The sequence below is a fragment of the Scyliorhinus canicula genome, chromosome 27 (genome assembly GCF_902713615.1).
Source record: "Scyliorhinus canicula chromosome 27, sScyCan1.1, whole genome shotgun sequence".
Lineage (NCBI taxonomy): Eukaryota > Metazoa > Chordata > Chondrichthyes > Carcharhiniformes > Scyliorhinidae > Scyliorhinus > Scyliorhinus canicula.
The window spans coordinates 6,770,931-6,787,052 of record NC_052172.1 but is presented as its reverse complement, the minus strand read 5'-3'; the positions used below and the strand labels follow the sequence as shown (position 1 = coordinate 6,787,052).

Genomic DNA, 16,122 nt, shown 5'->3' with positions numbered 1-16,122 from the left:
TTCTGCCGAAAAGCAGCCCGATGATGAATTAATTTACAAGAAATAAGGGACCCCTGTACAAAGCTGTGATTAAATTACCCCTGCCACAAACTTGGTCTGACGGACAAGGTTTCAATGAGAATACACGGGATCTGTACAGTCTTTCAGAGTTGGGCTGGACTAGTGTGCTTTGGCTCAATGACTGGCAATTTGTGTATTTCTGGGGCGGGTGCCAAACAACCTTAGATCCCAGGGACCAAGAGTCAGAGTGTTGAACCTATGAAATCAAACCAGTTCATGTTTGACTGGTAGGAAGCGACATGCCGAGACTCCCGTTCTTCTGAGGGTTGTGAAAAGCCAGTGGAAATGTGGTGAGTGAGAAAGATAGAAAAAGAAACGGAAGGGAAGTGAGGGAGAGAGTCTAAGGCTGAAAGGATAAAAAGGTTTGGAATTCTGGCACACCTCATAGGTTTGAGGTCCGTGGGCAAAGTTTAGAGGAGGTATACGAGGCAGGTTTTTTACGCAGAGAGTGGTGAGTGACTGGAACGTGTTGCCAGGGGAAGTTGTGGAAGCAGATACATTAACAGCGTTCAAAAGGCATCATGACAAATATATGGATAGGATGGTTATAAAGGGATACGGCACAAGGAAGTGCTGAGGGTTTTGATTAAGGGTGGTATAATGACCGGTACAAGTTTGGAGGACCGAAAGGGACCTTTAGTGTCTGGTTGAGGAGCAGGCAGGCCCCGGTTTAATATTTCCTTCAAAAGCTCCCAAGTCCGATGGTCAGTAACTCCTCTAATGTGACCCATGCAGGGCATCCTAAAGGCTGAGGGTGAAAGATCAGAGTTCATGATGCACCAACGATATTGGTTGAGGCCTTGCATTAAGATTTCAGGGGACGAGGCAGTAGATTAGAAATCAGGACCTCTGAGGTTATAATCTCTGGATTACTCCCTGTGCCACATGCTAGCGAGTGTAGAAATATAAAAATACGATGGGTGAATACCAGGATGTTGCCTGGTATGGAGGGTATTAACTACGAGGAGAGGTTGGAAAAACTCGGTTTGTTCTCACTGGAACGATCGAGGTCGAGGGGGAACCCGGGGAATTAAGTTTAAGGTGCGAGGGGCAAAGTTTAGAGGAGATGTGCGAGGGAAGTTTTTTTCGCAGAGGGCAGTGGGTGCCTGGAACCCGCTGCCGGAGGAGGTGGTGGATTCAGGGACGATAGTGGCATTGGAGAGGGGGCTTGACAAATACATGAATAAGATGGGAATAGGGGGATATGGACCCCGGGTGTAGAAGGTTTCAGGTTAGACGGTTGGATTATCAGCACAGGCTTGGAGGGCCGAAGGGCATGTTCCTGTGCTCTAGTTTTCTTTGTTCTTTGAAGGCATGGGTCAAGAGTTGGTGCAGGAGGGAGGGGTTTAGATTCTTGGGTCACTTGGACCATTTCTGGGAAAGGTGGGACCTCTACAAGAGGTATGGTCTGTGCCCTAACCACATTGGAACCAACATCCTTGCAGGTAGGTTTGCTAGTGCTGTTGGGAGGTGTTTCAATTAGTTTGGTAGGGGGAGGGAACACAGAGCATTAATAAAATAGAGACACGTCATACTATAATAAAGGAAGCAAGACAGAGTGCATTCAGCTATGTTGAATGTCAAGAGAGTAAGACTAGGCTGGATGGTCTTTACTTTAATGCTGGGAGTGTAATAGGTAAGACTGATGAGTTAAGGGCGTGGATTGACACATATAACTGTGACATTGTTCCCATCACAGAGACATGGTGAAGGGAAGGGCAGGATTGGCAATTTAACATTATGAGGTAGAGGATCTTTAGGTGAGATAGAGGAGGGTTTGAAAAGGGAGGTGGTGTTGCACTATTAATTAAGGAATCAATTACTGCAACGAGGAGAGATGATATCTTGGAAAGGTTTTCAAATGAGGTTTTATGGGTAGAATTTAGGAATACAAAGGGGGCAGCCATATTGCTGGGAGTGTATAATAGACCCTAAAAGAGTCAGTGGCATATAGGGGAGAAGCTTTGTAGACAATTCACTGATGTGTGTAAGAATAAGAATCGAGTAATTAGACTCGGGGATTTGAACTTCCCCAACATGAATTTGGATAGTCATAGTGTAAAGGGGTTAGAAGAGGCGCATTTCTTGAAATATATTCAGGGAGGTTTTTTGTATCAAGACGTAGAACGCCCAACAAGAGATGGAGCAGTGCTGGATCTGGTTCTGCAGAACGAAGCTGACAAGTGTTCAATGTGACAGCGGGGGAGCATTTTAGTGATAGCGATCACAACACAGTTTGGTTCAAGTTTGTGATGGACAAGGAAAAAGATAACCTGCGCAAAATGGTTTTGGGTTAGTGCAAGGTAGATTTGACTGAAATAAGGCCAAATCTGGCAAAATCTGGCTTGGTACAGGTTCTTGTGGGAAAATCTACGGCGGAGCAGTGGGGGACACTCCAACATGAAATGGGGTGAGTACAGGCCCAACATGTTCCCAGGAGGTGGAAATGTAGGAACAATAACTTCAGGGAACCCTGGATGTTGAGGACAATCCAGGACTGGATAAGGAGGATGAGAAAGGCTTTTAGCAAGTCCAACTGCAACCCGAGAAGAACATGTGAAATGCACGAGGAAACTTAAGAAAGCAATTAGACGAGCAAAAAGGGGGCACAAGAAAGAACTTGTGAATAAGATTAGGGAGATCTCTAAAATAGTCTATAAATGCATTAAGGGGAAGTGTAAACCATGGAAACGAGGTTAACTAGGACCCATTAGAGATCAAGGGGGCAATCTGAGTACAAAGCACAGTCTTACAACACCAGGTTAAAGTCCAATAGGTTTGTTTTAAACACTAGCTTTCGGAGCTCTGCTCCTTCCTCAGGTGAATGATGAGGTATGTTCCAGAAACATATGTATACACAAATTCAAAGATGCCAGACAATGCTTAGAATGCGAGCATTTGCAGGTAATCAAGTCTTTACAGATCCAGAGATAGGGGTTAAAGAGGTGTGAATTGTCTCAAGCCAGGACAGTTTGTAGGATGTCGCAAGCCCAGGCCAGATGGTAGGGGTGAATGTAATGCGACATGAATCCCAGGTCACGGTTGAGGCCGCACTAATGTGTGCGGAACTTGGCTATAGGTTTCTGCTTGGCAATGCTGCATTGTCGCGCAATTCCTCTCGGGTTGCAGTTGGACTTGCTAAAAGCCCGATAAGGCTTTTAGCAAGTCCACATGCAACCCGAGAGGAATTGCGCAACAATGTAGAATTGCCTGGATTGTCATCAACATCCAGGGTTCCCTGAAGTTATTGTTCCTACATTTCCACCTCCTGGTAAAATGTTGAACCTGTACTCTCCCCATTTCAAGCAGAAACCACCTTGGAGAACGCTTATCCAGAGACCTGGGGCTGAATGCCCTTGACTGCTGAATGTTCAATGTGACAGCGGGGGAGCATTTTAGTGATAGCGATCACAACACAGTTTGGTTCAAGTTTCTGAAGTGTTCCCCAACTGGAAGGGAACATTCCTGCCTGGTGATTGACATGCGATGCCCGTTCATTCGTTGTCGCAGCGTCTGCATGGTCTCGCCAATGTACCACGCTTCGGGACATCCTTTCCTGCAGCGTATGAGGTAGACAACGTTGGCCGTGTCGGACGAGTATGTACTGCGTACCTGGTGGGTGGTGTTCTCACGTGTAATGGTGGTATCCATGTCGATGATCTGGCATGTCTTGCAGAGATTGCCATGGCAGGGTTGCGTAGTGTCGAGGTCGCTGTTCTGAAGGCTGGGTAGTTTGCTGCAAACAATGTTTGTTTGAGGTTGCACGGTTGTTTGAAGTTGTTCAAACAGCCCATTGTTCGCAGATGGGCTGATCAGCTGGGCAGAGCAGTGGCAGATGATATTCAGCCCTGATAAGTGCGAGGTGATGCACTTTTGAAGAATAAACAGGATAGGGGAGTATGTAATGAATGGCAGGACACTAGGAAGCTCAGAGGAACAGATGGATCTTGGGGCACTTGTTCACAGATCTCTGAAGGCGGCAGAGCAGATGAATAGGATAGTTAAGAAGGCAGATTTGACACTTGCCTTTATCAGTCGTGACAAAGATTACAAGAGCAAGGAGGTTATGTTGGAGTTGTACAGAACATTGGTTCGGCCACTGTGCAGTTACACTGGAGAGGGTGCAGAGGAAATTCAACAGGATTCCGCCTGGGATGGAGCATCTGAGCGATAAGGAGAAACTGGATCAACTGAGACTGTTTTCTTTCGAGCAGAAAAGGCCGAGGGGGGATATGATCGAGGTGTATAAGATTATTAGGGAATTGGACAGGGGAAACAGGAAGCAGCTATTCCACTTGGTTGAGGGCTCAATCACAGGAGACACCGTTTCAGGTTGAGAGGCTGGAGATTCCGACGGCATTTGAGAAAAGGAATTTTTACTCAGAGGGCGGTGAGAATACTGACCCTCTGACAGTGCAGCACTCCCTCTGTACTGACACTCTGAGAGTGCAGCATTCCCTCAGCACTGACTCTCTGACAGTGCAGCACTCCCTCAGTACAGACCCTCTGACAGTGCAGCACTCCCTCAGTACAGACCCTCTGACAGTGCAGCACTCCCTCAGTCCTGGCCCTCTGACAGCACAGCACCCTCAGTACTGCCCCTCTGACAGTGCAGCACAAACTCAGTACTGATCCTCTGGCAGTGCCGCACTCCCTCAGTACTGACCCTCTGACAATGCAGCGCTCCGTCAGTACTGATCCTCTGACAGTGTGGCACTCTCTCAGTACCGAACCTCTTACAGTGCAGCTCTCCCTCAGTACTGACCCTCTGACAGTGCAGCACTCCCGCAGTACTGACCCTCTGACAGTGCAGCACTCCCTCAGTACTGACCCTCTGACAGTGCGGCACTCCCTCAGTACTAAACCTCTGACAGTTCAGAACTCCCTCAGTACTGACCCTCAAACAGTGCTGCACTCCCTCAGTACTGACCCTCTGACAGTGCGGCACTCGTCAGTACTGACCCTCTGACGGAATGGCGCTCGCTCAGTACTGACCATCTGGCAGTGCGGCACTCCCTCTTTACTGACCCTCTGAGAATGCAGCACACACTCAGTACTGACCCTCTGACAGTGCAGCACGCCCTCAGTTCCGACCCTTTGACAGTGCAATACACCCTCAGTACTGATGCTCTGACAGTGCGGCACTCACTCAGTACTGACCGTCTGACTGTGCAGCACTCCCTCAGTACTGACCCTCTGACAGTGCAGCACTCCCTCAGTACTGACCCTCTGACAGTGTGGCACTCCGTCAGTACTGAACCTCTGACAGTGCAGCACTCACTCAATACTGACCCATTGACAGTGCAGCAGTCTCACGGTACTGACCCACTGACAGTGTCGAACTCCCTCAGTACTGGCCCCCTGACAGTGCGAGACTCACATCAGTACTGACTCTCTGACAGTGCAGCGCTCCCTCAGCATTGACCCTCTGACAGTGCAGCTGTCCCGCAGTACTGAACGCCTGACCGTGAAGCACTGCATCAGTATTGACCCTCTGGAAGAGCCACGCTCCCTCAGTACTGAACCTCTGACAGATCAGCACTCCCTCAGTATTGACCCTCTAACAGTGCAACATCAATACTGACCCTGTGACAGTGTAGCACTCACTCAGTACTGATCCTTTGACAGTGCAGCACTCTCCCAATACTGACCCTCGAACAGTGCAGCACTCCCTCGGTACGGACCCTCTGACAGTGCAGCAATCCCTCAGTACTGACCCTCTGACAGTGCAGCACTCCCTCTGTACTGACACTCTGAGAGTGCAGCATTCCCTCAGCACTGACTCTCTGACAGTGCAGCACTCCCTCAGTACAGACCCTCTTACAGTGCAGCACTCCCTCAGTCCTGGCCCTCTGACAGCACAGCACCCTCAGTACTGCCCCTCTGACAGTGCGGCACAAACCCAGTTCTGATCCTCTGGCAGTGCCGCACTCCCTCAGTACTGACCCTCTGACAATGCAGCGCTCCGTCAGTACTGATCATCTGACAGTGTGGCACTCTCTCAGTACCGAACCTCTGACAGTGCAGCTCTCCCTCAGTACTGAACCTCTGACAGTGCAGCTCTCCCTCAGTACTGACCCTCTGATAGTGCAGCACTCCCTCAGTACTGACCCTCTGACAGTGCTGCACTCCCTCAGTACTGACCCTCTGACAGTGCGGCACTCGTCAGTACTGACCCTCTGACAGTGCAGCACTCACTCAGTACTGACCCTCTGACGGAATGGCGCTCGCTCAGTACTGACCATCTGGCAGTGCGGCACTCCCTCTTTACTGACCCTCTGAGAATGCAGCACACCCTCAGTACTGACCATCTGACAGTGCAGCACACCCTCAGTTCCGACCCTTTGACAGTGCAATACACCCTCTGTACTGATGCTCTGACAGTGCGGCACTCACTCAGTACTGACCGTCTGACTGTGCAGCACTCCCTCAGTACTGACCCTCTGACAGTGCAGCACTCCCTCAGTACTGACCCTCTGATAGTGCGGCACTCCGTCACTACTGAACCTCTGACAGTGCAGCACTCACTCAATACTGACCCATTGACAGTGCAGCAGTCTCACGGTACTGACCCACTGACAGTGTCGAACTCCCTCAGTACTGGCCCCCTGACAGTGCGACACTCACATCAGTACTGACTCTCTGACAGTGCAGCGCTCCCTCAGCATTGACCCTCTGACAGTGCAGCTGTCCCGCAGTACTGATCCCCTGACCGTGAAGCACTGCGTCAGTATTGACCCTCTGGAAGAGCCACGCTCCCTCAGTACTGACCCTCTGACAGATCAGCACTCCCTCAGTATTGACCCTCTAACAGTGCAACATCAATACTGACCCTGTGACAGTGTAGCACTCACTCAGTACTGATCCTTTGACAGTGCAGCACTCTCTCAATACTGACCCTCGAACAGTGCAGCACTCCCTCGGTACGGACCCTCTGACAGTGCAGCAATCCCTCAGTACTGACCCTCTGACAGTGCAGCACTCACTCAGTACTGACCCTTTGACAGTGCAATGCACCCTCAGTACTGATGCTCTGACAGTGCGGCACTCACTCAGTACTGACCCTCTGACAGTGCAGCACTCCCTCAGTTCCGACCCTTTGACAGTGCAATGCACCCTCAGTCCTGATGCTCTGACAGTGCGGCACTCACTCAGTACAAGCGCTCTGACAGTGCGGCACTCCCTCAGTACTGAGTCTCTGACAGTGCAGCACTCCCTCAGTACTGCCCCTCTGACAGTGCGGCACTCCGTCAGTACTGAACCTCTGACAGTTAAGAACTCTCTCAGCACTGACCCTCTGACAGTGCAGCACTCACTCAGTACTGACCCCCTGACAGTGCAGCATTCCCTCAGTACTGACCCTCTGACAGAGCGGCTCTTCCTCAGTACTGACCCTCTGACAGTGAAGCACTGTCTCAGTACTGACCCTCTGAGACTGTAGCACTCCCTCAGTTCTTACCCTGTGACAGAGCGGCGTCGCTCAGTACTGACCCTCTGACAGTGCAGCACTCCCTCAGTACTGACCCACTGACAGTGTGGCGCTCCCTCAGTACTGGCCCTCTGACAGTGTGGCGCTCCCTCAGTACTGGCCCTCTGACAGTGTGGCACTCCCTCAGTACTGACCCTCTGACAATGCAGCACTCCCTCAGTACTGACCCACTGACAGTGTGGCGCTCCCTCAGTACTGGCCCTGTGACACTGCAGCACTCCCTCAGTACTGACCCTCTGACAGTGCGGCACTCACATCAGTACTGACCCTCTGACAGTGCAGCGTTCCCTCAGTACTGAGCCTCTGACAGTGCAGCTCTCCCGCAGTACTGACCCTCTGACCGTGCAGCACTCCCTCAGTACTGACCCTCTGACAGTGCGCCACTCCCTCAGTACTGACCCTCTGACAGTGCAGCACTCCCTCGGTATTGACCCTCTGACAGTGCAACCTCAATACCGACCCTGTGACAGTGCAGCAGTCACTCAGTACTGATCCTCTGACAGTGCAGCACTCCCTCAATACTGACCCTCGAACAGTGGCGCACTCCCTCAGTACTGACCCTCTGACAGTGCTGCACTCCCTCAGTACTGACACTCTGACAGTGCTGCACTCCCTCAGTACTGACCCTCTGACAGTGCAGCACTCCTTCAGTACTGACCTTCTGACACTGCTGCACTCCCTCAGTAATGACCCTCTGACAGTTGGGTACTCCCTCAGTACTGACACTCTGACAGTGCGGCACTCCATCAGAACTGATCCTCTGACAGTGCAGCACTCCCTCAGTACTGACCGTCTGACAGTGCAGCCTAAATACTGACCCTATGGCAGTGCAGCACTCACTGAGTACTGACCCTCTGCACGGTCAGAGCACCAGTGCTGAGGGAGTATTACACTGTCAAACGATCAGTATTGAGAGAGTGCCGCACTGCCAAGGGGTCAGGATTGAGCAATTGCTGCCCTGTCAGAGGGTCAGTACTGTTACAGTGCTGCACTGTCAGAGGGTCACTATTGAGGGAGTGCCGCACTGTCAGAAGGTCAGTACTGAAGGAGTGCTGCACTGTCAGAGGGGCGTACTAATGGAGTGCTACACTGTCAGAGAGTCAGTATTGAGGGAGTGCTGGACTGTCAGAGGGCCATAACTGAGGGAATGCTGCACTGTCTGAGGGTCAGTACTGAGTGAGTGCTGCACTGTCAGAGGGTCAATACCGAGGGAGTGCTGCACTGTCAGAGCGTCAGTACTGAGGGAGTGCCACACAGTCAGAGGGTCAGGACTGATGGAATGGTGCACTGTTAGAAGGTCAGTACTGAAGGACTGCTGCACTGTCAGAGGGTCAGTATCGAGGGAGTGGTGCACTCTCAGAGGGTCAGTACTACTGAGTGAGTGCTGCACTGTCACCGGGTCAGTATTGAAGCTCCACTGTCAGAGGGTCAGTACTGAGGGAGTGCCGCACTGTCAGAGGGTCAGTACTGAGGGAGTGCTGCACTGTCAGAGGGTCAGTACTGAGGGAGTGCCGCACTGTCAGAGGGTCAGTACTGAGGGTGTGCCGCACTGTCAGAGGGTCAGTACTGAGGGAGTGCTGCACTGTCAGAGGGTCAGTACTGAGGGAGTGCTGCACTGTCAGAGGGTCAGTACTGAGGGAGTGCTGCACTGTCAGAGGGTCAGTACTGAAGGAGTGCCGCACTGTCAGAGGGTCAGTACTGAGGGAGTGCCGCACTGTCAGAGGGTCAGTACTGAGGGAGTGCCGCACTGTCAGTGGGTCAGTACTGAGGGAGCGCCGCACTGTCAGAGGGTCAGTACTGAGGGAGTGCCGCACTGTCAGAGGGTCAGTACTGAGGGAGTGCCATACTGTCAGAGGGTCAGTACTGAGGGAGTGCTGCACTGTCACCGGGTCAGTATTGAAGCTCCACTGTCAGAGGGTCAGTACTGAGGGAGTGCCGCACTGTCAGAGGGTCAGTACTGAGGGAGTGCCGCACTGTCAGAGGGTTAGTACTGAGGGAGTGTTGCACTGTCAGAGGGTCAGTACTGAGGGAGTGTTGCACTGTCAGAGGGTCAGTACTGAGGGAGTGCCGCACTGTCAGAGGGTCAGTACTGAGGGAGTGCTGCACTGTCAGAGGGTCAGTACTGAGGGAGTGCTGCACTGTCAGAGGGTCAGTACTGAAGGAGTGCCGCACTGTCAGAGGGTCAGTACTGAGGGAGTGCCGCACTGTCAGAGGGTCAGTACTGAGGGGGTGCCGCACTGTCAGTGGGTCAGTACTGAGGCAGTGCTGCACTGTCAGAGGGTCAGTACTACTGAGTGAGTGCTGCACTGTCACCGGGTCAGTATTGAAGCTCCACGCACCGACTAATCATTGGGGGGGACTTCAACTGTGTACAGGATCCAAAGACGGACAGATCAAACCCCAGAACGGGGAAAACCTCAAACATGGCAAGGGAACTCAGTCACTATATGGAGCAGATGGGAGCAGTGGACCCCTGGAGATTCGCCCACCCGTGGGAGAAAGAATTCTCTTTCTTCTCCCCAGTACACAACGTGTATACCAGAATTGACTTCTTTGTGGTGGGGAAAACGGTGCTTCCAGGGATAGACAACGTGGAATACTCCGCAATTGTGATATCAGACCACGCCCCACACTACATGGACGTGCGGCTGGAGACGGGAAGGGCCCAGCGCCCCACATGGAGGCTGGACGGTGCCTTTCTAGCTGACAAGGCCTTCAGCGAAAGGATAGCGCGGGCCATAGCGGAATACACGGAGAACAACCAAAACGGGGAGGTCTCATCCTCCACGTTCTGGGAAGCGCTTAAGGCCGTACTAAGAGGGGAAATCATTGCCTACAAAGGGCAAAGAGATAGGGTGGAAAGGGTGGCTAGGCAGAAGCTGGTCGACTCCATACTGGAGGTAGACCGTAAATACTCCGAGGCCCCGACCGTAGAGCTCCTGGCGGAGAGAAAAGAACTACAAAGGAACTTTGACCTGCTCTCCACCAGGAAAGCAGTGCACCAACTCCGCCAGGCGCGCGGGACCCTGTACGAACACGGAGACAAAGCCAGCCGCCTTTTGGCACACCAGCTGAGAAAGCAGTCTGCCAGCAGAGAAATTGCGCAAATCAGAGGTACCAGAGGCACGTGGGAAACAGAACCAGAGAGGATTAACGAAACTTTCAAGGCCTTCTACCAAGAGCTGTACACCTCAGAGCCCCCAACGGAGAAGGCTGGGATGAACCGGTTTCTTGACGGACTGGACATACCAGTCGTGGGAGAGGGCAGAAAACGGGATCTGGAAGCACCACTAGCACTGGGAGAGATCATGGAGAGCATTAGCTCCATGCAGACGGGGAAGGCGCCGGGACCGGACGGATTCCCGGCGGACTTCTACAAAGAATTTGCGACAGCGCTGGCCCCGCACCTGCGGGAGATGTTCACAGACTCGCTAGCTAGGGGCACACTGCCACCCACGTTAGCACAGGCCTCAATCTCGCTGATACCTAAGAAAGACAAAGACCCAACGGAATGTGGGTCATACAGACCCATATCTCTGCTGAACGCAGACGCCAAAATACTGGCCAAAATCCTAGCCAAAAGGCTAGAAGACTGTGTACCTGAGGTGGTCACAGAGGACCAGACGGGCTTCGTCAAAGGTAGACAGCTCACCTCGAACATCAGGCGCCTGCTGAACGTGATAATAACCCCCTCCGGGGAGAGAACACAAGAGGTGATCGTCTCCCTGGACGCAGAAAAGGCCTTCGACAGAGTCGAATGGAAATACCTCATAGAGGTACTGGAGCAGTTCGGGCTTGGAACAGGGTTCACCGCTTGGGTAAAGCTCCTATACAACGCTCCCATGGCGAGTGTATGGACCAACAATACCAACTCTCAATACTTCCAGCTGCACAGGGGCACCAGACAAGGATGCCCACTGTCCCCGCTGCTGTTCGCACTAGCAATCGAACCGCTAGCAATCGCGCTCAGGGCAGCAAAAAATTGGAGGGGGATCCGAAGGGGAGGCAGAGAGCACAGAGTCTCACTCTATGCGGATGATCTTCTCCTCTATATCTCGGACCCACAAAGCAGCATGGACGGAATCATCGCGCTCCTGAAAGAGTTTGGAGCCTTCTCGGGCTACAAACTCAACATGAGCAAAAGCGAGATCTTCCCAGTACACCCGTAAGGGGGGGGGGGGGAGCACTAAAGGGGCTGCCGTTCAAACAAGCCCGAAATAAATTCCGCTACCTGGGGATCCAAATAGCCAATGACTGGAAAGGGATCCACAAATGGAACCTCACCAGCCTGACGGAGGAAGTTAAAAAGGACCTGCAAAGATGGAACACACTCCCACTCTCCCTCGCGGGAAGAGTCCAGACGATCAAAATGAACGTACTGCCCAGGTTCCTCTTCCTGTTTAGATCCATTCCGATCTACATCCCCAAGGCCTTTTTCAAAGCGCTGGACAAACATATCATGGCGTTCATATGGGGGGGTAAAAATGCTAGGATCCCAAAGAAGGTCATACAAAAAACAAAATCCAGGGGGGGGGCTAGCCCTCCCGAATCTACAATTCTACCACTGGGCGGCAACAGCCAAGCGAGTAAGGGGATGGATCCAGGAGCCAGAAGCCGAGTGGGTGCGTGCGGAGGAGGCCTCCTGCATGGGAACCTCCCTCCGGGCCCTCGCCACGGCAGCACTCCCATCCCCACCCAAAAAACACTCCACCAGCCCAGTGGTGACAGCCACCCTCCAATCCTGGAACCAACTGCGGCAGCAATTTGGCCTGTACAAAATGTCGGACAAGGCTCCCATCTGCAACAACCATAGGTTCAAACCAGCACTGACTGACGCCACCTTCAAAAGGTGGAGGCAGGACGGGGGGACACTGACAGTCAGGGACCTATACACGGACGACAGGATCGCAACACTGGACGAACTGACAGAGAAATTTCAGCTAGCTGGGGGGAACGAGCTACGGTACCTGCAGCTCAAAAACTTCCTACGAAAGGAGACAAGGACATACCCACAACCGCCACGACAGACACTACTGGAAGACCTACTGGACGCAAGTATCCTAGAGAAAGGGAACTGTAGTGACATGTATGACCGACTGGTAGATAGGGATGACACCGTACTGGACGCAGCAAGAAGGAAATGGGAGGACGACCTGGGGATGGAGATAGGGTGGGGATTCTGGAGCGAAGCACTGCATAGGGTCAACTCCACCTCCACGTGCGCAAGGCTCAGCCTGACGCAACTAAAAGTGGTACATAGAGCCCACTTAACGAGAAACCGTATGAGTAGGTTCTTCCCGGAGGTGGAGGACAGATGTGAGCGGTGCCAAAGAGGCCCGGCCAACCACGTCCACATGTTCTGGTCTTGCCCCAGACTTGTGGAGTACTGGACAGCCTTCTTCGAGGCTATGTCCAAAGTGGTGGGGGTGAGGGTGGAGCCATGCCCGATAGTGGCGGTCTTCGGGGTTTCAGACCAGCCAGATCTATTCCTGGGGAGGAGGGCGGACGCCCTTGCCTTTGCCTCCCTGATTGCCCGCCGTAGAATCCTGTTTGGCTGGCGGTCAGCAGCACCACCCAGAGCTGCAGACTGGCTGTCCGACCTCTCGGAATCTCTCCAAATGGAGAAAATCAAATTCGCCATCCGAGGGTCGGACGACGGCTTCCACAGTACGTGGGAGCCATTCATGCAACTGTTCCGGGACCTGTTTGTGGCCAACGTACATGAGGAAGAATAGTCGGGTGGCCAAGAACCAGGGGAAAATGGACGGGAATCGGGGGAAGGTAGCCGGGGGGAGGGCGGGGGGGGGGGGGGGTTACGGGCTCGTTATGGGGGTTTGATGGCAAGCCAAGGCCCAAAACCAAACTATAAATAAATGCCTATAAACATGTGCCTCGGCCATATTGGGGAATGTAAAATATGTATGCTGGCTAAAGGGGGCGGCCACAATTGTTGTTATGAAGATGCTTACCTGTAAATATTCATGTTAAATTTTTGTGTTTTCTTTTTTTTTCTCTCTCTCTAATAATTTGTAATTTGTCATGTATAAAATATGAAAACTCAATAAAAAACATTTATAAAAAAAAAAGTATTGAAGCTTCACTGTCAGAGGGTCAGTACAGAGGGAGTGCTGCCCTGTCACAGGGTCAGTATTGAGGCAGCATTGTCAGAGGGTCAGTACTGAGGGAGTGCCGCACTGTCAGAGGGTCAGTACTGAGGGAGTGCTGCACTGTCAGAGGGTCAGTACTGAGGGAGTGCTGCACTGTCGGAGGGTCAGTACTGAGGGAGTGCTGCACTGTCGGAGGGGCAGTACTGAGGGAGTGCCGCACTGTCAGAGGTTTAGTATTGAGGGTGTGCTGCATTGTCAGAGGGTTAATACTGAGACAGTGCGGCACTGTCAGTGGGTCTGTACTAGGTGAGTGCCACACTGTCAGATCATCAGTACTGAGGGAGTACTGCACTGTCAAAGGATCAGTATTGAGGGAGCGCCGCACTGTCGGAGGGTCAGTACGGAGGGACTACTGCACTGTCAGAGGGTCACTACTCAGGTAGTGCTGCACTGTCAGAGGGTCAGTACTGAGGGAGTGCTGCACCGTCAGAGGGTCAGTACTGAGGGAGTCCCGCACTGTCAGAGGGTCAGTACTGAGGGAGTGCCGCACTGTCAGAGGGTCAGAACTGAGGGAGTGCTGCACTGTCAGAGGGTCAGTACTGAGGCAGTGCTGCACTTTCAGAGGTTCAGTACTGAGAGAGTATTGCGCTGTCAAAGGATCAGTATTGAGAGAGTGCTGCACTGTCAGAAGGTTAGTACTGAGGGAGCGCCGCACTGTCAGAGGGTCAGTACTGAGGGAGCGTGGCTCTGCCAGAGGGTCAGAACAGAGGGAGTGCCGTTTTGTCTGAGGGTCAGTACTGAGGGAGTGCAGCACTGTCATAGGTTTAGTACTGAGGGAGTGTTGCACTGTCAGAGGGTCAGTATTGAGGCAGTGCTGCACTGTCAGTGGGTTACTACTGAGTGAGTGCCGCACTGTGAGAGGTATAGTATTGAGGGAGTGCTGCTCTGTCAGAGGGTCAGTACTGAGGGAGTGCTGCACTATTAGAGGGTCTGTACTAAGTGAGTGCCGCACTGTCAAATGATCAGTATTCAGGGAGTGATGCACTGTCAAAGGATCAGTATTGAGGGAGTGCCGCACTGTCAGAGGGTCAGTACTGAGGGAGTGCTGCACTATCAGAGGGTCAGTACGGAGGGACTGCTGCACTGTCAGAGGGTCACTACTCAGGCATTGCTGCACTGTCAGAGGTTCAGTACTGAGAGAGTATTGCACTGCCAGAGGGTCAGTACTGACGGAGTGCCGCACTGTCAGAAGGTTAGTACTGAGGGAGCGTGGCTCTGCCAGAGGGTTCGTACTGAGGCAGTGCTGCACGGTCAGACGTCAGTACTGAGGGAGTATTACACTGTCAAAGGATCAGTATTGAGGGAATGTTGCACTGTTTGACGGTCAGTTCTGAGGGAGTGCCGCCCTGTCAGGGAGTCAGTACTGAGCAAGTGCTGCATTGTCAGAGGGTCAGTACTGAGACAGTGCTGCATTGTCAGAGGGTCAGTACTGAGTGAGTGCTGCACTGTCAGAGGGTCAATACTGAGGGAGTGAAACACAGTCAGAGGGTCAGGACTGATGGAGTGGTGCACAGTTAGAAGGTCAGTACTGAGGGAGTACTGCACTGTCAGAGGGTCAGTATCGAGGGAGTGGTGCACTGTCAGAGTTGTGACCCTGACACTGACACTGCGGCACTCCCTCAGTACTGAGCCCCTGACAGTGCATCACTCCCTCAGTACTAACCCTCTGGCAGAGCCACGCTCCCTCAATACTGACCCTGTGACAGTGGAGCACTCACTCAGTACTGACCCTCTGACAGTGCAGCACTCCCTGAATACTGACCTTCTGACAGTGCGGCACTCCGTCAGTACTGATCCATTGACAGTGCAATATCCTCTCAGTACTGACCCTCTGAAAGTGCAGCACTCCCTCAGTACTGATCCTGGGACAGTGCAGCACTCCTTCAATACTGATCCTTTGACAGTGCAATACTCCGTCAGTACTGATGCTCTGACAGTGCGGCACTCACTTAGTACTGACCCACTGACAGTGCAGCACTCCCTCAGTACTAAACCTCTGACAGTGCGGCACACACTCAGTACTGACCCCCCCCCCGTGGGAGAGGAGCACTGCCTCTGTACTGACCCTGTGACAGTGCAGCAGTCCTTCAGTACTGACCCTCTGTCAGAGCGGCACTGCCTCATTACTGACCCTCTGACAGTGCAGCACTGCCTCAGTACTGACCCACTGACTGTGCAGCACTCCCTCAGTACTGACCCTCTGACAGTGCAGCACTCCCTCAGTACTGACTCTCTGTCAGAGCGGCGCTGCCTCATTACTGACCTTCTGACAGTGCAGCACTGCCTCAGTACTGACCCACTGAGACTGCAGGACTCCCTCAGTACTGCCCCTCTGACAGTGCAGCACTCCCTCAGTACTGACCCTCTGACAGTGCAGCACTGCCTCAGTACTGACCCACTGACTGT

The 16,122-nt window shown here is 52.7% G+C and overlaps 1 protein-coding gene across 1 annotated transcript in view; it reads left to right on the top strand.

Annotated features, from left to right (window-relative positions):
• Nucleotides 1-277: 277 nt before the first annotated feature.
• Nucleotides 278-16,122, top strand: part of LOC119957846 (complement C1s subcomponent-like) — a 76,659-nt gene continuing 60,814 nt past the window's right edge. Inside the window, exon 1 of the mRNA XM_038785997.1 lies at nt 278-350. Within this exon, the coding sequence (XP_038641925.1) occupies nt 346-350 (5 nt within the window). The 5' untranslated portion in view covers nt 278-345. The remainder of the gene's footprint in view (nt 351-16,122) is intronic.